The sequence below is a fragment of the Alligator sinensis genome, unplaced genomic scaffold (assembly GCF_000455745.1).
Source record: "Alligator sinensis unplaced genomic scaffold, ASM45574v1 scaffold219_1, whole genome shotgun sequence".
Taxonomy (NCBI): domain Eukaryota; kingdom Metazoa; phylum Chordata; order Crocodylia; family Alligatoridae; genus Alligator; species Alligator sinensis.
This window is the reverse complement of record NW_005841866.1, coordinates 4,577,381-4,605,186: the sequence shown is the minus strand read 5'-3', so window position 1 is coordinate 4,605,186 and position 27,806 is coordinate 4,577,381. Positions and strand designations below refer to the sequence as shown.

At 42.8% G+C, this 27,806-nt stretch overlaps 1 protein-coding gene across 2 annotated transcripts in view; it reads left to right on the top strand.

The window, feature by feature from the left end:
• The window catches only part of WDPCP (WD repeat containing planar cell polarity effector), a 287,418-nt gene that overhangs the window by 93,500 nt on the left and 166,112 nt on the right, over positions 1-27,806 (top strand). For both annotated transcript variants that reach the window (XM_014525820.2, XM_025192301.1), the window contains exons 3-7: positions 1,633-1,717; positions 3,487-3,531; positions 4,556-4,606; positions 8,171-8,241; positions 8,498-8,557. In XM_014525820.2, the coding sequence (XP_014381306.1) occupies positions 1,657-1,717; positions 3,487-3,531; positions 4,556-4,606; positions 8,171-8,241; positions 8,498-8,557 (288 nt within the window). In that variant the 5' untranslated portion in view covers positions 1,633-1,656. The remainder of the gene's footprint in view (positions 1-1,632; positions 1,718-3,486; positions 3,532-4,555; positions 4,607-8,170; positions 8,242-8,497; positions 8,558-27,806) is intronic.

Sequence of the window (27,806 nt, the reverse complement as noted above, 5' to 3'; positions counted from 1 at the left end):
GTGCGGTGGTGCGGGGGGGGGGGGGTGCCCCCTGATCTGTGCGCAGGGCAGGCTGGGGTCAGGGCAGCACTGGGCTTTTTTCAGCAGAGGTTTGGGCCGAGCTGCCTTTGGGGTGGGTGGTAGTGGTAGCGTTGGCTAGTTGGTCTTGCCACTCACCATATTTGGGATCAGGAAGGAATTTTATCTCATGGTCAGATTGGTATGGACTGCTGGAGGTTTTGACTTCCTCTGTAGCAGAGGGCATGCCCTTTACCCAGGACCTCTTGGGTGTATATAGACAGCATTGCCTGCTGAAGTTCCCCTACTTTACCTGTGACAGGTTAGGGTGTTAGGTCTATGTTGTGTCAGGGTTGATGGTAGTCTTATGTAGGGTTTAGCTTATGGTTGTATGGGATGGTTTGAATAGCGATGAGCCTACCTCAGGCAGGGGGTTGAACAAGATGACTGGTAGAGGCCCCTTGCAGTCCTATTTCTCTATAACCCTATTTCTTTATGACTCTATCACAAAAACCTTCAGGGCTGCTACCTGAGTTTCTGTACTCATGTTTACAGAGTACTACTCTCTTAACATTTATGTTAGTTATTCACTTTGGGGGAGGACAGTTTTACAATCCTCCTTTAATCACAACTTCTTAGGTCACCCCACTGAGGGTTGTAATGCTACTTGGACTGTCACAAGGGAAATGAAGAACCCAGCTTGAAAATGAAAAGGATTATGGTCAGTGCCTTACTAACTGTGGTTCTTTGAATGTTGCCTCTACATATTCATGTCAAATACCTATCCTTCCTCTTCTTGGGATTTCTTTCATTAGACTTTTGGTTTTAGCCAAAAAAAAGCTTAAGGCAGTTGGTATATGTAGATCATGCACTATGTTCAGAAAATTCCTGATGCTTGTTGAGAGGAAAGGGGAGAAAAGGGAAAGCATCCTTATGACTATGAATATGCAGAGATAACACTTGAAGGATTTCAGCTGTAAGTTGTGGAGTGTCTTTGAGGTGTGGGGTTATTTTGTTGTGTGTTGTTTTATTAACATCACCTCATATACATAAGTTTTATTTGATAGGCATCTGTTGCCTTGGTGAACTTATTAAATTAATAAATCACAAAGTTTCTGATTTAGAAAGACATCACTAGAGAAATATTTTGATATTTAACATTAATAATGAGTGCCTGCACATCTCTTGTGTTCAAAACTCTCTGTTGACCTTACTGTGAGTTCCTGGTGTGCAGGGTTTACAGAATTAGGCCCTAAAAGTACATACTGATATTCATAAACCAGGCTGCTAAAAAGTGACTTTAAGGTTGTGCAGGGCTGGGCAGGTTGGCACACACAAAAGTAATAATTGTGCACGTAAACAACTGCAAACACAAAGTTGGAGGCCGGCCTGAAGCTGTCTGTAAATTTGACCCTAAATATGAATGTATCCTTTCTCATAATAGCAAATATTCATCCTCTTATTATACTCATTCATATATAACACAGAGTTTGCTGTTGCTGAAAACTTCACCCTTTATATAAACTATCACCAGTGACAGGGTCTTTTACCACCTAGTTTCCAAGGGATTTCCAGTTTCATTGGTGATGGAAGGTAATTAATTTGCACATGTTGTTTCTTTCCTTCCTTTGATAGGGCTGAGTTTCCATCTGCCATCAAATGTCTTTCTGCCTGACTGAGATGCACCTGTGGTCTTTGAAGAATACCCTACATATTAGGGGTAAGTCAACTGTGACCAGATTCCATCCTTCTTTTTCTGAAGCAAAATAACAAAACCTATCAATGAATATTCAAATGATATTAAATTCTAAATACACGTGTGAAGTTTATTTTCAAATCATATAAAGATATTATCTTTGAGCATGGTCAAGTTCCTTATTTATCTCATTGAAGCATCCCTTTAAGTTTTGAAGACTATTAAGTGTACATATAGTTTGGTTCATTTTTTCCTTCTAAGTAAAGCAGCCAGGCATTGCTTTACTATAGGTTTCACTATAATGACTAGTTTGGATGAATGAATATCAGTATTTGAGCTGATTGCAGAGGCATTATAATTTGTACTTTAGATGTAGCAATCCTTTATTGCTCATGCTCTAGCTATTTGGAATAGAAAATTGATATTTTATACTTAGAAGAATATATTTATCTTATTAATCTATCATTCTAATTTTAGGAGTCATTTGAGATACATGACTAATTACCACCCATGTGGAAAAAACCTTTATTCTTCTAACCTTGTTGATGTTAAAATTCAGTGCTCGACAAACCACTGGTTTTGAAGTGTTTGATATCAACACAATGTATATTATGATACCAAGCCCCTATCACGGTTTTAACAAGATGTATTCCAGTAATATTTAAAAACATGCATAAATGTATGACTACTGATTCCCTATCCCTCAGTATTCCTTCTCTCCATAAGAGCATTGTGTAATAACCACATATTTGGTCAAAAGACAGACCAGAAAAAAAATGACAGCCTAAATAAAATAGGTACAATTATCATAATTATTTACAAACATGTTATGGGGCTGCTACATATTAGAACCCTGACCTTTTAAATTTGGCTTCTTTGGAGGAACCAGATCTTTAAAAGATATTTCATTATTTTCAGATCTTTTAGTAATGGATTCCAACTTAAGATGGTTTTGTATATTATTAATGCTATTTATAAAATCACATCTGCGTAGAAGATAACTGTGATAAATTGAAGAGCTATATCCTAACTTAACTTATCATTCGCTCTTGACCACTTCCATCATCTGTCATCAGAGCTTATTTTAATATTCTAAGTCCTTGTACAGATATGCTATTTTATTTTAAAATCAACTGTCCATTGACAGTTGATTACTTCTTTCTTCTCTTCTTGAGGAATTCTTCCAAATTTGCATTCTCCCAATATCAGGATGAGAGAGATTTAATCTTGGGCAAATTTACATTAAAATATTATTACTTTAAAGTCATTACAATAACTCAGAGTGCTCCATAGCTAGAAAGGGGATTGTTGAATTATTGGTAAGGCATCGTGACAAAGTTCAGGAGTATTAAAAATATAATTGTTGCCTTTAGGGCAGTGATGTCAGTCATCAGGAGACATTCTAGACTATTCTCAGATACACCCTCTACCAATGATCATCTCCTTGTGAAAGAACATGAAGAGATGATGATTAGGAAGGTGGTAAAGGGCATATTTCTATATCAGCAGTTGAGGGGAAAACTATAATGGATATGAAGGAAATGACAGTTCGAAGGGAAATTAAGTACTTGTACACATACCCATTGAGTCATTACTTATTGGCTGTTGAGAGTCCCACTTTCATATACCTTATATGGTGTAGGGTAAATAGAGGAAATTGCTTATATACCTTAACATGTTGCTTCCTCTAGTAATACATAATAACAAAATAAAAGGTTCAGTTTCATTTCTTAAGTTGTATTTTCCCAAATGTTACACAACCAATAATTATATATTTTCTCTCATTTATATAGACAGTGATATTGGGATCCATCAGTACTATGACAAAAAAGAAACAGGTAGAGTATAAATTGTATTTAGCTACAGATGAAAAAACTTTCAAATGTTTAATCTACTTTGTTTAGCTAATGGAATTACATATAAACATAGCTATGAATTTCTTCTTACAATATAGAAGTCTTTATATTTCTCTAAAATAAGGAAAGGTAGAAAGTCTCTCCTGAACAAAGAATAAGAAAATATAGAAAAAGAGTTTCTTCTGAGTAATCTGAACCTATTTTTTTTAACATTTTTATTTCATTATATAGAAAGAATAAAGAAATAAATAAATGCGTAGTCTTTAGTCACAAAATACCTTTTATATAGACAGTATAAACCAAACATTGGATCAGTGAGGCTTCAGTGTTACCAAACAATCTTATATGTGGTATAGGACAATTAGTAAATCTAGTTAACAACATGATTTAAATGGATTATTTTGTTTTAGATATGACCAGTTGAATATTTGATTCCAGTAGCTTGTTTATTGGAATCCCAGCAGAGGGCATCATAAACGCATGAGAATGCACTGTCGTTAGTTTCCTGGATCCTTACTTGATATCTGAAATAGGCATTTCAGAGTGAATGATCAGTTTTCTTTATCTGATTAATCCTGTTAATCCTAGAAGTTTCATGACGGGCCAAAAGGTCTTTTCAGCTAGAGTTACTTCCTGTTCCTGGCCAGGTTAAAGTGGAGGCTTGTGTGGGCATCCCATGTACTTAGCTTGGTGGTTAATATGCTGTCTCCATGATTCTGATGACAGACTGACTCAGCTTCTGTTCTGGATTCAGTTGCAGCTCACTTCACTATCTGATCAGATTGGAGGCTCAGTAATATTGGCCCACCTGTTGGGCTGCATAAGCCTTTCTTTCACTGCAAATTTAAAATATCTGACTATGAGGTGAAAACATCAGGTCCATTTTAATTTTGTGCAAATTTCTGTGTTTTATCAAAATATATGAATCGTCTCTCTAATGTATTAATATTTGCTGACAGCAGTTGTGAGGATTATCATTAATCTTTTCATTCTTTTTTTATTTTAGTATCACAAATGAAGTATGGTTACTTAGAAGAGAAGCAACAGCTCATGGAATGTAAGGGCAGTTTCTGACTTCCTTGTTGTAAAACTGCATTATTTTTAATTGCTGATGCCCCTGTCAAAATGCTAAAATAACCCCTTGGCTTCATACTCAATTTTCTGCACATTCCATACAGTAGGAGATAGAACATCATAGAACTATAGGACATAAAACAATAAAAAAGTTATAACTAATTCTTTCTTATGTATATAGATTTTTTATGTCAGTGATCATGTTAGTCCACATTGCTTCTCATTTCCCTTGCCAAAAGAAAACACAAAAATAAACTTAACCCAGAATTCTTCAACATTTTTATCAATGATTTGGATGTGGGGGTGAAGAGCTCATTGGCCAAGTTTGTGGATGACACCAAGTTGTGGGGGAGTGGGGTCACACTCCAAGATAGACTGCAGATACAGGCGGACCTAGACAGGCTGGTAGGTTGGGCAGATCAGAACCAGATGAATTTCAACATTTAAAAGTGTAAAGTGCTCCATCTGGGGACGAATAATCTCCAACATCCTTATAGGCTCAATGGTGCCAAACTGACTAGCACCGTGACTGAAAGGGACCTATGGGTAATAATAGACCATAGTATGAACATGAGCCATCAGTGCGATGCTGTAGCCAGCAAGGCAAAAAAAACTTTGGCATGTATCAACCAATACATCTCAAGAAAAACCAAGGAAGTGATTCTTCCATTTTAGTCAGCGTTGGTATAACCGCAGCTGGAGTACTGCATCCAGTTCTGGGCGCCGTACTTCAACAAGGATGTGGAAAAGCTTGAGAGACTCCAAAGAGACATTCATATGATCAGAGACTTGCAAGGCAAGCCATATGACGAAAGGCTGAGGGACTTGGGCCTCTTCAGCCTAAAAAAGAGAAGGCTGAGACGGGACTTGGTAGCAGCTTACCACTACATCAGGGGAATACATCAAGGACTCAGTGAACAACTGTTCACCAGGACACCCTTGGGGAAAACCAGGAGTAGTGGCCACAAACTCCTGGCAGACCGTTTCAAGCTTAACACTAGGAAAAGCTTCTTCATAGTCGGGGTGTCCAGACTGTGGAATAAGCTCCCTCCAGAGGTGGTGCAATCACCTACCCTGGAAATCTTCAAGAGGAGACTGGACAGTCACCTCGTTGGGGTCACCTGAGCCCCATTGTCTTTCCTGCCTAGTGCAGGGGGGCTGGACCCGATGATCTTGCAAGGTCCCATCCAGCCCCTTACAATCTATGAACCTCTGAATCTTCATATCAAATTTTGTCTTCAGTTTATTAGGAAACACTTAAATTAGTGAATTTCAACTCTTCTAACACAGACCTTTGATGGAAGTAAAATAAATGTTAAAGATCAGCTACATCTATGAAACATTTTTACTTCTGGATATAAATGGTTATGGCATTTTAATTTATTCTGTTGCAAAACATAAAGTTAAATAAAATCTCCCATCCTGAGTTTTGTAATGACTGCAGAGTCGCTAATAATACTATATTTTAGGTTTTTTATACACACACATCTATATGTATACAAATGATAAAACATATAACATACATTATATTACATACATCTCCTGTATTGCATAATACAAAACACATATTACATATATCACATAACATATTACATAAAAGCTATGAAAAATATAATTGCTTTTTATGAAATTTTGCAAGAGTTCCTTTCCTTTAACATTCTATCTCATCATATTGGAATTTAATATTATAGCCAAATTCTTCCTTCAAATACTTATACTGAACTCCAGTTCTCATTAATTCACTGAGAGTTGCACATATGTGTGATTAGAGACAGAATTTGCCCCAGAACTTCAAATCTTCTTGCAACCTAATTCTCAATATGCATGGACAGCTGTTGTTTCAGCAGAACTAATATAGTTGTGCTGTTGGCAGGGCCCAAAATTTAAGGATCCTTATAAGATGTTTACATCTCTTGTGCATCGTGGAACATTGTTCTACATAGACTTCTTGAGAGAAGGGTGGGTTGTGGACAGAGCAGATTTAGTAAATATTGAATGCACTGATGCACCCGCCAACTCCATTCCTAATATGTGATGTTGAACGGAAGCACAAGCTATCATGCCTTGTTGATGTAGTTACTATGATGGACTACATGCATCCACTACTGTTCTGTGGTAAGATAATAATATTCTTCCCTCACCAAGCCTTACTAAACTTATCAGCACACAGCCCAACTGTAACGGTTCTGTTCTAACATTAGGATCACCCTACAAAATTCCATATGACAGTTTTTTAATGGGTACACAGGGTCATTTTGTTCATAAATGCTAATTTGGTATTTGTATGAGTAAGTTCGTATTTTTTGCATATTTAGATACATTGTTTGCTTATATGAAGGAGCTTATTGAAAATGTGATCTTATGTGCCTAATTTGTGTTGTTATAAGACACTGGATTTGGTGTTGATGCTGAATTTGGTCCAGTAGATTATAAAGGAAAGTTATATGTCTGTGTGCTTTTTTTGTTTAAAATGATATGCATAGTACACAGGTGAAGGATTTTTCTAACATTTCTATTGTAAGACCTTTTCTGTAAACTTGACTGTACTAAGTCCTTTGGTCTGAAAGCTGACAGTTTCAAAGAATGCAAACTGACAGTTCAAAGAATGAAAGTTTCAATCAAGTTTCATTTAAATAGTTTAGACATAAAGGTTTTTCAATTTCACATGTTTTTATTATATACTCATGGGGAACATTTGCTCACTTTTAAATAATGACATTTCATAAGTTATTAGAACCCAGTCGTTAGCCAGGAAACAAGCAAATTGTCTTTGACTCCACAGGGAGCTTTGCATAGCTAAAGACTACAGGGTTAATGTCTTAAGCCAACATTTTCAAAATTGTTTGTTGGAAGTTTGACAACTAGATCCAATTAGTGAGATTTTTAGAGATGTATGAGTATCCAGGACTTTCCTATGAGTGATCTAAACAGTCATAGGTGCTGATCTGCACTTTTTTGTATTTTCTTTTTGGCTAGGCTTGGTTTGTCATACTCTTAGGACCATATTTTCTGTAATAAATGCTTAAATTGCTCCTATAAGTAATACACTGCACAATTACCTGTAGACATTCATGCATGCATATTTTGCAGACACAAGTTAATGTCTGCTTTTGAAAATGTTGCTGTTAATGTTAATTTAATGTAATAGTAGCTGTCTAGGATGAATCAGGAAAGAGTTGACCACTTGCATCTCTCTGAGTTGCACATACTGCACTTGGGAGACTTTCCCATGGCAAATGTTTAGCAGCTGGATAGGATATTCTTCCCTGAAAGCTTTATCCCTGATTGCCATGGTGAAATCATGGTAGGTGAAGGTATTTTATGCTCTCTGTTTCTATGACAGAGCCTTTCAAAAGGATATCATTTGACAGTGGAATCTATACCTGCTTCCCTCCAATTATAAATGCATTTCTGTATAAAGTGTATGTTTAAGATCATTCCAATAAATCTTGTTGACTTTCCTCTACACCAAAATTAAATTTAAAAAACTGTTAAAATTTAGTTTTTGACTGTTTTTTTTTTATTATTTTTTTTTATTATTTGCTAGCTCGAGATTATCCTTGGATACTTAAAAACAAACGTCCAGAAAAACTGCGAGATACCCTCAAGGAGCTGGAGGTACCTTTCAGAAAGTTTAGAGTATGGCAACAAATAATCCGGTTTTGAATCCCCTTTCAACAGCTTTAATTTTCATAAAGGATCAGCCCTTCTTGTGATGACAAATGTGCTTTTGTCCAGTGGGCTGTTCCAAAACAGTTGCATCTTTGTTTGTGTGGCATGCTAATCTCTCATGCTTGAAAATCAGAAGCACTTTAACCACTAGTGACAATGTGTACAGCCAACTCCACTCTCTCTATTTTCTGTTGTCCTTCAGGAGTTGATGCAAAACAGTCAGTGTGTGCTGAGCAAATGGAAGAACAAATATGTCTGTCAGGTAAAATGTTTTGACATGATTTTGCAATGTTAAGTCAATGGAGCTGAACAACCAGTCAGTGATTGATGCTATAGTGTTATAATGTTAACTGGTACAGAAACCCTTTGCGGGGGTTACTGTATAGTTTAGATTTATAAACTGAAACAAACAACACAAAAACAAACTCTCTGGTCATTTTCACTATCAAGAATTACATAAAGGCCTGGTTCTTTGAAATGCAAGTGCCTTTGCTTCCACAAGAGTAATGAGAGTTGAGGGTATTAAGTTCCTCATCATTTGGGCCCGTGCAAAATCCAATGTTAAAACATATACATGGGCCAAAATATTTTAATATTATTTTTATTACATATCAACTATTTACATGTCTGCATCTAAATGTTTATTTTATATACAGTGATTGATGATCAGTGTTGTGTAAGAACCAAGATACATTGCACAATATGCCCTTGAACAAAGGGCATTTTGGCATACAGTGAATATTTATCTGTCCTCTATACCTGTATACGTATCTCTGTGATAAATAGTAAAAGGCCTGTTTAGGGCTGTGCGAAGCTTTGATCGCTGATTTGATTCCGAGGAGATTCGGCCCCATTTGGCAGCCCCTCAAATCTTCAGATTCAGCCGAACCTAATCAGGACAGTGATCTGAATCAGCGAATCAAATCGCTGTCCCCCAAATCGGGCCGAATCCAAATCGAATACAGCCCGCTTCACACACCCCTACTGTTCACATCCTTATGAGCATGGGGCAGCAGGGTAAGTAGGAACAGTCTGACATAATGAACTCAAGAGCTTGTTCTGGAAATATAGTTAGTGTATTTTATCCATTTAACATTTTTGGTGCTCGTCAGTGTTTGTGAGAAATGTGTATCATGTTGCATAATCCTTCAGCATGGCAATTACGTTTTTAGTATTGTTACTAATAGAATTCTAAGAAGAAATTTTATACTTTGCACACGCACAATATTTTTCCTTGTAAATATAAATAGTTCCAAATATGTATGGGACTGTTAAATATTAAAATTAACATATCCAAGATGCATGTTAAAGAAACATTTTATTTGTTTTTAACGATTAAAAAATTGTTAAATGTCTGCTATGCTAAATAGAATAAATGGCTTTCTAAAATTTGGCAGTTTAATGTATCAATAGTAAGAAATCCAATTCAAATCCCATTTATACCATTCAAATCCAATGTCTAATAACAGCAAATCAGTCTAGTAGAATTTGTCAATGAATGTTAATCTTTTAAAGATAATTTTAAATATCAACGATGCAGTTACTCAGGACTTCAGAATTTTTCTGGACTTTTGCTAAGGGAAAGAAAAGAGTATATATAAGAGGTACTGAGTCAGGATCAACCCTAAGTGTAATAGTGTCTTACATGGGAAAAAAATTACTATTTGTCTCTTTTCTTTAGGTATTTTGATATATTTCTTCCTCTTTCAAGTCAGTTTCCCCATTTCTTTTTCCTTCCCATTATATGTCTCCCTCTGATCTGTCACCCCTTCTAGGGACTGCTTCCTAGTATATGGACTACTTCCTGCTGGAATTGTATTACACATCCTTAAAACACAACACCTTAAATTGCCCATTTACTTTATGTAAAGGTCAACCCATTGACTTGGGTTACCCTGCTTTCTAAATAGAAAAGAAATGAGAGATTGCTGATTTCTCCTTTTAAATATGTGTTCTGACACTACATTGATGGGGCCATATGAAGGGATACCTAGGCTATTTATATAGGTTTTTGTGACATATTGTATGTGCAAGTTGGCCAGAGTTGAAAAGATATTAATAGTAGGTATTTCTTCACCATCTTTAGCAACTTTTTTTGTTCTCTCCAAGGTATCACAACTCAACAGAGATTTCCTTACAGTGAGGGTTTAGAATTGAACTTTCCCACAGAGATTTAGAAAATTGAGAGAGCACTGCCAAAACAGTTGTGTTATCCTGCTTTCTGTCACCCTTATTGTAAACTGTAGGATCTCGAACACGTGAAGATAATAAAGAGGAAAATTAATCATTGGCAGAACTCTTAGTAGGAAAACTTGCAAAATGCCTACTTTAAAAATGTATCAATTTTTATATCAAATGATATCTATACTCTCTAGATCCTGGTCTTCCTTATAGCATTTTGTAAAGGTGACCAGATCTCTCCCTTCATGATTTAAACAATAGCAGTTGTGAAAAGCATTGTGATCTCTGACAATGCAAACCCATGGTTTTGAAACAGTGACAATGAATTTTAAAAAATGAAAAAAACCTCCCTGTTTAATTTGTTAAACTTTCTGAAACATTACTTGACAGAATGAAAAAAGCTTGAAAATTTTTAATAAATTTCAAATAGGTGTATAATTAACTTCTTAGTAAAAAAGCAAATCAATGGTCTTTATTCCATTTATATATTACCCTGGACGAATAATTAAACTGACCTATATTCTAGTACAGAAAGACACGCTTTACATTAATTTGCCACAGGTAAATAGGAAAGATAGTGAAATATAGTGGAAAGCAGCAAGTAAATGGCAAAGATAGTGAAAAGTAAATTACTTTACACAATACTTATGATTTTCACTGGTCTGGACTAAATTCAAATGTATGACAACATTCAAAGATTTACTTGCTTGATGGTCTCCTCAGCTTTCTGTTCCTCTGATCTTACACAATTTATGGATGGATATCAAATCAGTAAGATTATAAAAAGTTAAAATATTTAAAACCAACAGCCATGACTTTTTTTCTAAATTTCCCAGTGGTATTCCTGAATCATAAGGAGGTTATGTTTTCTCTTGTAATAACGGACTAGTACTGTCAGTGTCTCTCTGTTAGGTTGTTGCCCCTTTTGGCAAGGTAGAACTGGGAGTAAACAACTAAAAAGAGTTGTAATTACTACAGGTTATCATGTGAAGGAGTAATATAGCTTTTATCAGATTTTGTGAGAAGAAAGCATAAGATAATTCTTCATAGGCCGTTGAGACTTCTGTCTGTAAAAAACTAGATCTTCACTGTGCTTCCAGGTTTAACCAGCCCCTTGAGCAAGAAATTAGAGGCCAGATATTTTCAGAAGACTGAACAGGCATGTGGCTACTAGAATTAAATGTGAAGTCACTAGGTTGTATATGCAAATGACCAGTTAGGCTGCATGCAGAGTCATTGTGTAAGGAAATCGTATGGCTAATTCATGCCCATATTTATGAAAATCTGTCCTCAACACTTTAAATTTAATCCAAATTTAATGTACATGACTACCTAGAATTACCACTTAATTATAGGTTAGCTCACACATTTTTAAAGTTTTATTTGATGTCTGAAATCTGCTGCCATCACTTTTTGCGATGTATACGCATGGCACTTCACACTTTTATAGTTACTGCTTGTTCATTGTCAAAAGACTCCACTAACTGTGTTTTTTATTTCTGAAGTCCTGTATATACGTTCAGATATTTCTTGCATCTTCTGGAAATACAAAATATGTCCATTCACATTACCATACTTAAACTGTACTATGCTTTTTTTTAAAGGTTTTGGGATGTTTACAAATGTTCATTTTTACCAGAAGAAATTTCTTCCAGTAGAAAAGTAGCCTGGGAGCTGTACTGTATAGACTTTCATCCAGTCCCATGGATGGAGAGCTTCACAGGTAACTCTCCATTGATAGCCTGTCCGCTCTTTTGCCTAGGAAGGGGAAAGACTGTCCAGTGGCAATTGGCAGCTGCTGCAAACAGTGGGAGGTGGGGGAGGAATTTCCACCCTGAGAAAATGCCCCCAACCCCATCCCACCAGTTAGCTAATTGGCAGGAGAAGGACATCTTCCCATGGTGGGAACCCTCCCAGTTCTCCCTTGCAGAATAGCCTGGAGGAGTGCTGAGTAGAATGAGTGCAGAGAGAGGAAGGGAGCACCCAGCTACAGCAGCAACGCTCTAGGGGCACAGCAGCCATGCTACTCTGGGCTGACCTACAGCAATGCAGTGAGGCAGGGGCATTTCACTGTGGTGGCAAGACGCCTCAGCCTGCTTCCCCCTGCTCTGCTCCAGGTCAGTTGAGTGGTGCGGATGAAGCCAGAGGGGCTGGTAGCCTGGCTAGGAAAAGCATCTGCATTGTTGGCTCTCTGCCCCTCTCACTTGTCCTTGCCCCTCTGGCACACAGCTGAGTGGCAGAAGCAGTGATTTAAAAGCCAGAGGGGCCCAGAGCTGGATGTGCAGAGGCTTTTCGCAGCCTGGCTTCTGGTTCTGAGTCCCTCTTGTCGTTTTGCTGCCAACTGACTGGCAGAGTGACAGTGTAAAAGCCAGTAGCCAGGAACAGGACTTGGAGAAAGCCTCTCTGAACCAGTTCCCAACTCCCCCTTCCCACTCTGCTTCCCAGCTCACTGATGGGAGCCAGCAAAGTCCACTGCCTCTTCCTGAAACCAGGGACTGCCCAGTTGGGGAAAGAGGCAGGGAACAGTAGCTGCTATTCCCCTTACCTCTCAGGATAGGGAGGAGGAACTGCTCCCTGCACCTTGTCAAGACTGGGGTGACTCTGGTCTCAGGAAGTCACAGAGCGTTTTTCCGTGGCTTTACTTGTCCTGGTCCCCAGGATGAGTTAACCCAGGGGAAGGTGTGCAGCTATTCACTCCCAGGAGTGATTTAACCCTGGGTTAAATTGCTGGGTTGTTGCTAAGTTATTTTTCTCCTGGAGTGGCCATTTTTGCTTCAGGGAAAAAACCCTGAATGTCTGCACACTCCAGGTTTCTGCTGGGAGAATGGCACTTCTTCTGATAGAAACTGAACATCTGTACCTGGCATTGATATTTCCATTTGAGAGAGTTTAGTAGAGCCCTAAGGGGACTAAGCTCTGTTCTCTAGCTCTGTACCTAGTAGTCCCAACAGCATCTGAATATACACTATTTTAGTAGTGCAGTTCAAAATATAAACTTTGATGACATATGATGAGCTGCTGAAATAATACTGTACATTTCTGTGAGTTGTTGTCAAAAGAAAAAAATAAATAGATGCATGGCAAGAAAAACAGACAAAATGTCTTTATAATACATTCTACTGTATTTTGTATAATTAAATTAGTTTTTCCTTTCTGTTCTGCCCAGAAATAATAATTTAAAGTAGGTCATTTTACTGATATTTAAAGTTTGGCATGATGAAATTACAGCTATTTTGGCCCCTTCCCCACTGTCTCCCCCGAAGGTACCAATTCTTAAGGCTTTGGGATGTTTTAAAGTCTTGCCCCAAAACTATGACTGATACTGTGTATGGATGCCATTTATTCAGGTTTTGTCTACAGTGCATATCATGAATGCCGCATGCCCCCGGAGGCTGGGGGGGCATGGTGAGCTCCCACAGGCAGTGGTGGTGCTGTCAGCAGTGGGAGCATGGCGGCGGTAAGTGGTGAACTCCTGCAGGCAGCCTCGGCCCTGGGAGTAGCGACAGGAGGGGAGGTGGTGAGTGCTGCCTGGTGGTCAGTGACCACCCATAGACGCCGCCAGCAGCATCAGTAGTGGCCAGTGGCAATTGGGTAACCCCCGCAGATGCCACTGGCAGTGTCGGCAGCTCCTTTTTGTAGGGGTTGCCCCACCAAGCTCAGGGGGTTCACATGCACCCTCTATGCCTCACCAATGGTGCATATGTGCCAAACTGAGATCTAGCTGAATAATCTGTTTCCCAACTTCTTAATTTTTACACATGCTTTACAGACAGAATTAGAGACTTGCAGGTATTTGTATATTTTATTGTGTAAATGCCAGGTAGCAGAAGTGTCTGTTGCCAGTTAATGAAAATTTTATATTTCTTACTTAATTACTGGTATTGTAAGTTTTATTTTCCTGCATGTGTACATAAATAATTTTTAGGTTGCAATTATTTGTGTATTAGAGCTGAGTTCATACATATGTGATATGATCTGCTATACACGCAAACAAATTGCTTTAGCAAGCTATATCATGACATATTTGATATTTGAATCAAGATGCATGTGGTTACAACATAATGCAGGTTAGTACCTATTGTCAGCTAGCAACAGGAACATTGTCCTCCATATTATCTTATTTTGGCTACATTTAATCATATCCATCAGTTTAGCATGTTTTAGAGATTCAGGACTAATCACAAATACATTGTTTCTTGTGAAATATTAACATGTAACAACAGTAACTTCAGCTGTAACAAGGCAGGCAACAGAGTAATTACAGTGGGGTGAGGGACAAAGCAACCTGGATTGAAGAGGGTGTGGGAAAACCCTAGGAGTCTGCCTGAGCAAGAAATCATTTGCCGTTCTCTGTCCCTTTGCATGTGTCTTGGTCTAGATGGGACTGGGTAAACGGAAAACAGTGTGGAGAAGTATTTGTTTACAGCTATTTGACAAAAGCAAATCCCATCTGTACTCTATAGCTGTTGCTCTGGGCACAAGGAAATAGGATGGTAAGAGTTAAGTTGCATATATGAGGAGTCAAGGGCTATGGGTTTAAGTCAGGAAAGCACTTAAGCACATGCTTAAGTTCCATTGAAATCCTATGCTTAAATGCTTTGCCCAGTGGAGAGAGAGTTATATGTGTGCTTGAGCACTTTGCTGGGGAGGTTGGTTGTGTTCCATCAGATTTCTTCTGCATATCATGAAAGGGGCATTTTAGCATGTATAGTGACTATGTGGCTTCACCAACAAGAGCACTCCTCAAACTCTACCCCTCCACAAGCTAGAGGTACTCTCTCTTCCTACTTCATGTATTCACATTCATAATATTTTTCCTCAGGCTGAACCAGGAACTAAGCCCGTAAGTCTTGAAGTCATGCCTATATTACTTTTATATAATTTATTCTGTAACATACTGAAGTTGCTACTGATTTATATCCATTTATTCTTCTAAGTATTCTTCACCTTGAAATACTTCACTTTTTGAGATGCATTCCATTGTCATATGTTTGTTTCCTTAGTTTAATATTAGTTCCATTAGATGGCATGTTTGAAATGTCCTGTGTAAACAATGCCTTTAGTATTTACTCTTTAATTCCATTAGTGACAATGGAAAGCAATTTTTGGCATTGGATCATTGTCTGTGTATTCAAGCCAAGTTTGCACCATTCCCAATTAGAGTTATGTTTGTTCATGCTCGTTGTTACTGTTCCTGTCTACCACACTATTTGAGTTTGACTATGCAAGTTTACACACATTGCACTTAAACGTTACCACAGTCACACAATATTCTTAAGCATCTGAAGGTTTTTTAAGGTTTGTTTTTTTTACGCAATGTATACATGTCTAGGTTTCAGATTACTTCTTTTAAAAGAAAAAGAAAATAAATTGTTCTGTTGTACTTAAACACCTCCTTACATCTCATGGCAAACTTTTTTTAAAACATGATATATTATATGTCTTGGAAAGCGATATGTATGTATGTAGACTGACATATACTGTATTCTCTCACATACAGCATGCCCCCAAATAAAAATTGCACCTTGTTTTTTGGAAGGCAGAATGTGGAAAAAAAGATATTTTTCAGAGGTATGGCTGACACTGAGAGAGAGTAAATTGTCCTGGGAACAGAGAATGTCAACGAAGTGTAGCATCAGGAATTTTCTGGTGTTGCAGACTATCTCCTGCAATGACACACTTCCTGGCACACTATGTTCCCAGGATAACTTATGCTGTCACTGAAGGTTAGGCCCCAGATGCTTGCAAAGGACAGTAGTAAGGCTGTTACTTTATTATAAGTAGTTTTTTATACAAGTTCCTGTAAATAAAGTGTTGTTTCCACATTGGAAGCCTCATCAAGATAGTACCAGCAGCTCACTTGCTGCTTCAGACACAAACTACAGTGCTTGGACAATAGCTATGGTTATGAGAGAGTTAACATGAGACTCTGCCTCTTCAGTTTGGTGAGCAAACACAAGCAACAGCCATCTTGGCAGTTACTTTTCCAGTGAATTAAATGGATTTCCCATTAGAACACACTCCCTGATATTCGGGGTGCTGATTTTTGGGGCAAAGGTGCGTGATGTATATGAGAAAATAAGGTATATATGTCATGTTGCAAAGATATGTATCATATACATGTATTCATATTTCTACCAGCCTATAATTATTAAACATTAGCGTTTTTCCTTAAAATTTCACCTAGGATTCTACCAGTCAGCTGCTGGTGAGCAGTACTCATGCTGCTGCACAAGAAAGGAGATCTCAATAACATTAAGAATTGGCAACCATTATCAATCCTGTGTACTGATTACAAAATCCTGACCCAAAGCTTGGCCATCCAGCTCAAAATGGTTGTGGCCTCTGTTGCAGGCCCCAAACAGAGCTACCTGGCAGAATCATCCATGCAACCTGTTTCTGCCATGTGACCTCCTGGCAGCCACAGAACAATTTGGCCTGGACATCAGACTGGTCACCCTAGGTCAAGAAAAATCTTTTGATCAGGTCAAAGTAAACATGTGTTACCGACTGAGGGACATGAGGGAAGGGGTTACTATTTCCATTGACATAATGTTTTTTGTCACTGACCAGTATTTCATGCTTGGTCCCTGGGAGGGCCACACACCTTTGCACTTTCACCATTTGTTTTTAATATTTGTATAATGTGGGCTTAAAAAGTCAAAGTCTTCTGCTGATGTTTGAGAGCCCTTTTTGTGACATCACATTTAGTTTCCATGGACACCTTGTCACTGTTGTTGCAGCTTTGTAAGGAATATGAAGTGAAAGCAAAATATTCCTTTTTAATCCTTCTGTTCCAATCTGTATACCATTTTTCATGCCATTATCCATATTGGGAATAGGCTTTCTCATGTATTCCACCAAACAATTGTTTTTTTTAAGGATATTCTAAAAATAAGATACATTTATCCTAGGATGCCTTTGAACATGATCCACCAAATCATGGAGGACATTTTTTAGAGGAAGATGGGAGGAATATTGATCTCCATCTAGCCATCTGCTGTATAACATCTTTGAATTACTTCTTTAATTTAGATTTCTTAAGCTCTTAGGGGCAAGGACCATATCTTTCTCGCTTTGTATGCTGACCATCCATGACAATTAAATTATCACAAGCAAAACTTTCTTAACTTAAAGCTAAGGTTGAGCAAACATAACTTCAACCTTTATGGAAGTCAATTGGAAAGAGTGTTTCATTAAATGGAAAAGAGAGAGTGAGAGAGAGAGAGAGGGAGTGACATTATTGGAGAAACAGTGAAGGTCATCCAATTCTTAGCTCTGCCCCTACTTTGTCATGAGCTTTTTGATGTTCTGTCTGGAGGTGATCCTCTACTTGTACAGTTTCTGTGGTGTCTTGAGATCATAGAGCACTGGGGTAATAACTAGCTTCTTATGTATGTCTCTGGCATGAAACAAAACATTTCATTACGACAATAATATTTGCTCTTTTCCACATAAATTCTGTAATTTTACTATCCTGGACTAGGAGCGTTTTTATATGTAGATATATGCACTTGCTCTGTGACTGATTATACTTGCATATTTCACAGTACATGCATTAATTTATGCACTCATCTATGACACTCATCTCCATGGTATCTGAATACCTGTATGTAAGTGAATTTATCTGCCAACACCTCTGTGAGAAAAAAAATACATGGCATTGTTCTTACACATGAACATCTGTATACATATTACATAATAAACTGAGGAACAAAGATAAAGATAACTGGTCCAAGGTTACACAGGTAGGGCATGTCTACACATGCAGGCATGTGCATTTACAGCAGCTCAAAAAAAAGTGGTACAAATCTGAGCCAGGGCTTTTTGCCTCAGCGCACATGCCCAGACATGCACTTTGGTGTGGTGCAAGTTGTGCCACTTGGGGCAAAATAACCCTGCCTGGCTCCTCCTGGATCTGCAGCCAGGGGGAGCTAGAGCCTAGTGCTGACCCCAGCACTGTAAAAAGCTGCCCTGTCCTGGCCCCATCAGTACAAAAAGCTGCCCTGGCAAGTAGCTCAGGGCTACTTGCTCTCAGGAGTTCCTGAAGCCATGCCAATTGATATCTGGGGACACTACCCCTTGTGTCAGCTGGACTGCTGAAGCAGCCTTGAGAGTTCCCTGCCCCCTCTACCCACTGCAGCAGTCTGGCAGTGGGGGCTGCTGCCTGGCTGTGACCTGCTGCGCACCTACCAGACCCGGATGGGGACTGCATAGCCATCATTGGCATCTGCCCCTCTGGGCCAGCTGCCAGTGCGCTGTTGCTGCAGAGTTGGCCTTTGTGTGGCATTACTGCTATGTGTGCCCCTGCCCAGCCGTCTGGGCAGCTGTCACCCGGAAGATGTTCCCACTGTGGTCGCCTGCTTTGAACTGTCAAAGCATGTCTTCCTGGCCCCAATTGTCCAGGAGGTCAGCCACCTCCATCTGGGTCCAAGGTGCCAGCGCTGAGCAGGCAGGGTCCTGCCACTTGCCTCCCTAGCAGAAATTCTGGTGTTCCCTATTTGAAAACTGAAAAATCCCTGTTAAAAAAATCCTAAAGTCACTCTGTAAAATACCCCGAAATCTATATTCTTCCACAATTAAAACAAAAGACCACTATATAGAGGGAGAGACAGCGATCAGTTGGGCAATGTTTTATTGATATATCTAGTGTTAAAGCAATTTGGAAGCCTACCAGTGTCTCTGTCATAATAACATGATTTCTAAATACCTATATGTTTTGCTGTTTGCTTTTGGTTTTCTTACCATAGACCACTTAGGGCTCCCCCTGACCCCTTTACTAACCAGGATATGGGGACAGCTGGCCCTGCAGCCACAGCTCCTGCCAGCAGGTCTCATCCTGTCTGGCAGCTGGGCACACAGAGTGTGTGCTGGGGGGATGTGGGGTAGGCAGAATGGGGGTGGGGGGATGTGGGTGGCTGTGGAGGGTCATGAGGGGTCCATGGGCTGTGTGGGTGGATCATGGGGGGAGGCCTACAGCCCCCCAACAAGGGCCACAGCCCTCTATAGGGGCTACAGCACCCCCAAAAGGGGCCACATGGCCCCCACAGGGGCTACCACCCCCCCTCCCTGCAAGGCCCACATGCCTCACCCTAACTTGCTCCCCCAATCCCCCAAATTCCTATCCCACCCAGCCCCAGCCCCTGCTGGCTCCTGCAGCCCCCCTCAATGGCTGCCCCACTTGGCCTTACCCCTTGCTTGCGCTCCCAGACCCCCGATGGCTTCCCTGCCCAGCGCCCGCTTGCACCCCCAGACCTTTGATGGCTGCCTTACCCGGTCCCAGCCTGCCAGCACTTAAAAAAGAAAAAGGAAAAATATCCTCCTGCACTCATCAGTAGTATCAACTGCTGTTGGGGTCATTGGGGCCTCATGGCATTGCCCACCCCCTCCCCCCCGCACAGCACGGGGCAGCAGGAACCGGTTCTGGCCACCTGGCACCCACACTGCCACTGCCATGTAGCAAGGATGCAGACCAGGTTGGCAGGGTGCCATGCAGCTCCTCATGCCATTAAGCAGCTGGGGTCACTGCGGCTGTCACCCAGGACCTGGCACTGCTCAGCCTGAGCGGCCCCAGCTACCTGATAGCATGTGGAGCCGTGTGGTGCCATGCTGACCCAGGCCGCACCCACGCAATGGGGCAGTGGCAGTGCGGGTGCCAGGCAGCCGGGGCCAATCTCTGCTGCCCCATGCTGGGGAGGGGGCTCTGCCACAAGGCCCCAGTGACCCTGACGGCAACTGCTACTGCCAGTGAGTGCAGGGCTTTTTCATTTTAATTACCGGGATGCTGGGACTGGGTGGGGCAGCAATTGGGGGGGCTGCAGGGGGGTAGGTGGGGGATAGGGCCAGGCTGCAGGGGCCGGCAGGGGATGGGGTCAGGTGGGGCAGTGATCCGGGGGGGGGGCTCGGGGAGCAGATAAGGGATGGGGCCGGTGAGGCTCTCCTGATGGTCTCTTTCCCCCTCCTCCAGGTGCCCCCCACCCCCTACTTACTGGCACAAAGCCCAGGTCCAGCTCCCTGTGGCTGGCACTCTGCCTACCCTGCACAGGCCGGCAGCATGCTTCAGCACCAGGGCGAGGGCCAGCCGTAGAGATGCTGTGGCTGGCTATCAGAGTGTTTTTGTGGAGGACCAAGCCTCCAGGTGCCCTGCCCTGCTTTTTTTCCCCAGGGTATTTTTTTGAACCCTGGATATCCAGGTGTCTAATTTTGCCCCTGCACTACAAATTTACAGTGTGGGGAACATTTTTATGTTCCCGCACATGCCTCTTGCAGCATCTCAGAGGGCTTTGAGATGCTGCAAGAGGCATGTGCACCCTTGTCTGGACGCACCTATAGGGTTTGATGGAGCTGGGAACTGAAATCTTTTGTGATCCAGGCCAAGTCAACACTTTACCCATGAGATCATATTTCCTCAATCTCTGAATGATTTTTTCACACTGAATATCTTCAGGGAGAGGGGTAAATTAATCCAGGGGAAGAAGGTTGTGGGGCTTGGAGACTAGCATGAGTTGGAGGTGCATGGAAAAGCTAAGGAGAGATGCAGTTAGGAGTATCAGGGACTATAATGCAGTGCTATGTTGGAGTAATCACAGGATTCAAGGCAAGGCATGAGCCCAAACTTATGAATCAAAGAGAAGATGTAAACTGCAGCCATTAATTGAATCATCTGACAAGGTGAAGGAGTAGGGCCAAGTTTGAAAAACTGAAATACTTTTAAAGTTTGCTAATTAAAAATATCCCAGTATATATCTATACATAAATAGCTCAAGTAAAAAAATAATACTGAGGAACCTCTGAGCAGTTCTTTAGCTGAAGGGAGACTTTGGCAAGAAACAGGGAGCCAAGGGAAATTCCCTTTGATTTCCTAAAGTTCAGCAGACAGAGGAGTTGGCTAAAAGTATCCAGCAACTCCTACAGAGAGAGATGTAAATGATATTAGTGGCATGGGCGACTGGTGCCGCCTTAGTCAGGGAGTCCTCCCATGGCAGATCTCGATGCCTGGGGGGAGGTCCCCCTGCAGCAGATCTTGCTGCCCGGAGGGAGTTCCCCCATGGCCAATTGCTGTGGCCAATCTCTGCAGCTGCTTCCGGGAGCAGCTGCAGCGATCAGCTGGCGCTTGCAGGGGGGGCACCAGTGCTTCAGCCTGCTCCCCCTGCCCATCGCCTAAGCAGCCAATCAGGGAGTGCACTCGCGCTCTCAGGGGGTGCTCGAGCACCCGCTATGTGTTGCCACTGATTAGTGGTTTCCCTGAAGATTTTTTTTCCATTGAAGACCTACTCCTAACTGCATTTCTCCTTACTTGAAAATCTCAACAAAAGGGATCTAGACTTTGCAATGGGGAATGGAGGGAAGCAAGATGGGATGTAAAGGACACATGAGGTACATGTATTTTTTGAAGACCAAGAAGTTTTGGCATCGTTCCTTTAAAAGTATGTAGGCTTTTCAACTAATGTTTCAGATGATGATCTCGAAGTAAACTGAACTAATATACCTAATGTATAGTGGTATCTATTAATAGCAGTGTGGTTGCATATTAGAAATCTTTAGATCCATAGGTACATTAGATGGATATATCATCAACAAAATAACAAGTACCTTAGTATTGTAATACAGGTACCTGAGAGGTGGAAGAAACTTTATTGATTGAACAAGGGTTTCAAACCAAAGTACAATCTCCCTGGTTGTTCTTACCTAGTGGGCAATTTTACAGCTGATGTTACATTGCTGTAGCAACACGCTATGGTGACATAGTGTCCGCTAGCAAAAACTGCCACTGCCACTATGTCACTGTAGCAATGCCTCCCTCGGTATAGTATGGTGACGTAGCGGCTAATAATTGTGCGTCGCCAGTACAGTGCACTACAGGCTGTTACTGTGCCGTCATTTAGTACTTCCTTTTGGAAAACCTTTTGGAAGTACTAAACTTGGAACTTCCAAAACCTTTTGGAAGTACTAAATGGCAGTGCAGTAATAACGGTGCTGTAGGGGCATGTGTAGATGCACCCAGACAGAAGCAATGAAAGGATCACCTGAGACTACCCTGTAAAATGTGGAGGAGCCCCCAACAGACCTCTAATTCACTTGGATTCCTTTGCTATCCCTTTGTTCCTAGGTAAATGTAGATCACAACTCGTTCCTTCCACTTGGGGAAGAGGAAGCATGGAGAATTTCTTATGCTAAAAGGTTGTAGAAAATTTTCCTGAGTAAAGAAACAGACTGGCTCACTAGCATAGACAGTTGTGAAGTATGAGAGTATCCTCACAGAACTACCATTAGCCAAATCTCTTTTTCCAGAATGCAACTGAAGGATCTGTATTTTACACCTGTGTGGTAAGCCTTTTCCTGGGTGTCAGACATGGCATGGCTTTCTAGAGTTTACACATTTAAGAATAATCTGAAGAATTTCTCTTGGTAACTGTATTCCTTTTTATTTTTGTAGAGTATTTTGGTCAGCTTCTGGTTGAATGGGTGTCTTCACTTTTTCAGCTATATTCTTTGGACAATTATAACTAACTGTAGTCAAGTCTTGCTGGACTCACATTATCAAGTTGGGAATAAATTGTGATTTTATCTAATCTGACTGCAACATAAGGATAAATTGAAGTTTTGAAAGGTTGTAATAAAAGCTACATGAGTGTAACTGTGTCTAACATTTTTACTAGGACAAAACCTTAAAGGACATCTGTTGTGATGGGGACTCTTGAAATATAGTATATATGTTTTCAGACTAATACAATGTTAGACTTTGGCAATAAAGAAAGAGCTAGTAAATAATTTTATTTTGCCTTTAATAAATATATCTTCTATGACAGATGTCTTACAATTGTATTTGAAAAGTTGTGAGTTTTTGTGAGGGAGGAGAAAGATGATCTATTGGAAAATATGGATTAAATATATTTGTAGGAGCAAGAAGGTAATAATTTAGTTATTTATGGGCGTGTCTACACAAGACATTACTGCTCAGTTGACTAATTAGCTGCATAGTAAACATCTCGGCATCTACCTGTGCACCTATATTAGGCTGTAGTAAACTAATTTACTTGGCAGTAGGATAGCGCTACCATTTACAAGGAAAAAATTCCACAGTAACACACGTGTAGATGCTGCCCAACTTGCTGGGGCATGAGGATGCTTCAGTGTGGGGGCTGCCTGGTGACTAGCTCTGCTCTGAAACTCCCTCTTGCCCCAGCAAGCCCCTTCGCAGCATGTTGAGTCGGGGAGAGCAGCCCCAGGCTGGCAGGCTGACCCCTGGGGTGCCCTGCCAGCCGGTGCTGCTCTGCCCTGGTTCCACATGCTGTGCCTGAATAAACTGTGGAGCTTAGTGCTCTGGAGTTAATTGCTTCTGGGTGCATGTTCAAACAGTGCACCTGGGAGCAATTAACTTCAGAGAAATAAGCTTCAGTTTATTCAGGCTTTAATTGCACATGTAGACGCACCCTATGTGTTGTATTGTTCACTGTTTCAGGGTGCACAGACTGCGTTCACTAAGCTTGAATAAATGCCACTTTGCAAGGTATCATGGGGGCATAGATGAGGGAAAAAGGCAACGCAGATTTAATTAATCACATTGCTGTCCCTAATACTGCCTGGACATTAGCATAGCTAACTGAAATCTTTTATTCTGTTCCGTCTTAATTAAAATGTGGAAAATTCAAAACTCTGAGAGAGAGAGAGAGAGAGAGTAGTTTTTAAATGTAGAATTTAAATTAAAGAAAAATCAGGAAAATGAAACTGCTGTCCCTGGTGCCATCCTAGTTCACGTACAGGCATTCCCTCCACTCAAGGTGGGGAAGTCAGGGGGGAGAGGTAAGCGCTGGCTTTGCAATGCTATGGGGTGGGAGGAGGGCTTCTCATGCAGCACTTCAAAGCCAGTGACACAGTCCTGCATGCACATGAGGGACGCTTCTTCTGCATGCCACCTTCAAAGCTCATGCCTGCATTCCCATGGGAGTCCCGGTTCGGGGAAGCAGGAGGGACTTTGTCCTGCTACTCCAGTCCCCCAGGACCAGGAATGGAGCAGCGTCCTCCCCATGCCTTCCCCAGACCCATGACAGGTTTGAGGAAGGTGTTTAGAGCAGGAGGAGGGGGCAGCTATGTTGCTCCTTCTGCCAGACTTATTTCTAATGGGGGAAATTTCTCAAAAATTTCCCCCACTAGAACTGGATGCCTGTTCAAGGCCCTAGGTTCATAACATTTAGAAATGGAAAATTCCTATGACCTCATCTAATCTATGTTGCTACCAATTCAGCACTGCTCCTAATGGTATGTGTTCTTATACTTTTATTGTTCAATTTTTAAGAGTCAGTAAACGGGGCTCCTGCCAATTCCCTTAGAAACTATTACACAGTCTAATGGATGTTATTGCAAGAAAGGTTTTCCTGGTATTCACTCTAAGAGTATAGCATGCGAAATAGTATGTTTCACACCTGTAATGTCAGATAGATGCCTGAATTTTTATGAAACCTTCCATAACAAAAGTGGACATTTGGCACCAATTTTTAAAATAGACAGAAAAAATGTAAACTCTCGGTGCATCTACCCATGCATTTGATCCGGGCTAGTTTACTCAGGTGTAAACTACACTGGAGTAAGCGTTCTTGGGCAGATGTCTACACATGCAGGGACTAGGGAGATGCACCAAACGTCCTGCAGCCCTGCAATGGGCCCCTGCTGCCACCAGGGGGGGAGCTTCAGGCTCTGGCTGCAGCTGCCAGCAGCCGGCACCCTCTTCAAAAGGCAGCCCTACTCGTTGCTCTCTGGCCAGCTACTTCCCTGCCCAGGAGCAGCATGCACAGCACAGGGGCAGCACACGGCAACTCTCTCCTTGCCCACTCTGCCTCCCTGCGCTATGGTTGCTCCAGCCCCTGCCCCTGGCAGCAATGACCAGCTCCCCAAACTCCTGCTGGCCACGTTGCTGGCCCTACTGGCCTGCCGTGCTGACCTCTTCCTGGCCCATGGCCATCTCGCCCTGCCCAGCTCCCCCCAACACAGCGACCACCTGCCTAGCCACAGCATGCCGTACCAAGGTCGCCGCTGCCACCTGCCACTGGCAGGGACACCAACAAGGGGCTTCTGGATGCCACTATCGGGGCCACCATCACCCCTCATGGGCCTCCTGCCCCACTGCCTCTGGGTGCACCTGGGCACTACCAGAACTGGTAGTGGCATGTCATCCGGCGCACCTAGGATAACGAGCAGTGGCTGGAGGCCTTCCACATGTCCTGGGCCACCTTCCAGGACTTTGTGGAACAGCTCTGGTCCCACCTATAGTGGCAGGACACCGGCATGCAGCTGCCTCTCCCCACAGACCCTACTCATGCTGGCCACATGTACCTGCTTGGGCAAAGCCACCATTGGGGAGGCCATCCTGGAGGTGTGTGGGACCCTCCAGGATGTGCTAGCAGACACCGTGCTCTGCATGCATGACCCCCTGGAGGTGGTGGTGGGAATCTATGCTCTGGGATTTCCACAGGGCATCAGGGCCCTGGATGGGGCCCACATCCCCATCACCTGCCTGCCCCATGGAGACCGCCCCTCTTATAGCCAGAGGGGCTTTCACTCCATGGTGCTCAATGCTGTCATAGACCACCATGGCACCTTCACGCACATGACCACCAGCTGGCGAGCAGTGCCCACGACACCTGCATCTTCCGGAGCACTGGCCTGCTACGCCTGGTAGAGAGCAGCCGCTTCATGCCGAGGGTTGCTAGACCTGCAGTTGAGCACCATGGCTATCCTGCTTCTCCTCATTGGGATGCTGGACCTTCAGCTGAGTGCCATGGCTATCCTGCCCCTCCTCATTGAAGACCCCACCTACCTGCTCCTGCCCTGGCTCATGTGGCCCTACACCAGCCACCTGGACCCCCGCCAGTCCTACTTCAACCGGTGCCTGGGCCAGACCCACTCTCTGGTGGAGTGTGCCTTTTGTCACCTCAGGGACTGCTGGCACTGCCTCATTGCTCACCTTCAGGTCATCAAGGACAACCTCCGCCAGGTCACTGCAGCCTGTGTGCTGCATAGCATCTGCAAGACCCAGAGAAGCTCTTCCAAGAGGCCTGGGAGGAGGAGGGGTGGGGCACAAAGGACGCCTGGCAGCAGGAGCAGGAATACCCCTTGCAGTGGCATCAACAGTGGTAGGCCTTCCCTGCTGAGGCCCCAGGAGAGCCGCATACCTGCTAATGGGGCCAGGGTACCAGGTACAGGAAGCCCTGCCCAACCACCCCCTCCAGCACTTCCTGCTGCAGCTTGCCTGCATCACGGCCCACAGACCCCCCCACCCACCCTGCCCACCCCCACCATGCTCACTGCACATGTCTGACAAGAACAAGTTTTTATTTCCCACGCATCAACCACAGCACCCTTCCCCACTCCTCTAACAAACAGAGCCCTCCTCCCCACACTCAGCAAAGAACCTCCTTTCCCCCTCCACAGAGTCCCTCCACCACCCGCCCCACCCACCAACAATAAAAAACCTTCCTTATGAAAACTACATACAGTGTCATTTGTGGGCCATCCTGGAGTGAAGGACCATAGGTGGGGGCACCTAGGGGGCAGAGCCCAGGGGCAGGCGGCCAGCACTCTGGCCTCTGGATATTCCCCCATGGGTATAGAAGCCACAGTAAGTATGGCAGGCAGGGGGTTCACCCAGGGGCAACAACAGCCACTGGTCCCTCGGCACAGATGGCTCCCCTTCCAGCAGCTGGTGGCCAGGGTCAGCAGGGCTGGTGTGATCCTGGCCCTGCTCCAGGCAGCTCTGGCTCTGCACCTGTGTGAAGCCGGGGCAAGCAGGGGGGCTGGGCCCAGGCGGGGGGGCTGGGTGTTGCAGGACCCAGAGTGGGGGCCGGGCTGGAAGCAGACGCATGACCTCCTCCCAGGCCCAGGCAGCAGCCTTCTGTAGGGTGGCGGATGGCTGCCAGGGGACAGGCAGGGCTAGGGTTGGGGGCCAGGCAGTGGACAGCACGAACACAACCACCAGGGCCAAAACAGTATCCACCCAGCAGTTGTCATCTATGGCCTGCACTGCCTGGACCAGGATGGCATTCTGCTCCCACAGCAGCTGGAGCTGCTCGTGCTCCAGGTCCAGGAGTTCTGCCCAGAACTCAGTCTGCCTGGTTGTGGGCGATGTCCTCTGTCTGCCAGGCCCATGAGAACTCACGGCAGTCCTGCAACATTGCCACCAGCTGCTGCTGGAAGATTGTGTGGTCCTGCATTCTCCTCTGGTGGGGCCAGCACATCCTTGGCCCTAACTTTGGGCGGTGGTGACCCTGAGTCCACATCCTGGCTGTCAAGGGCAGCCTCTCCCCCACATGCAGCTGTGGGCCCTATAAAGCCAT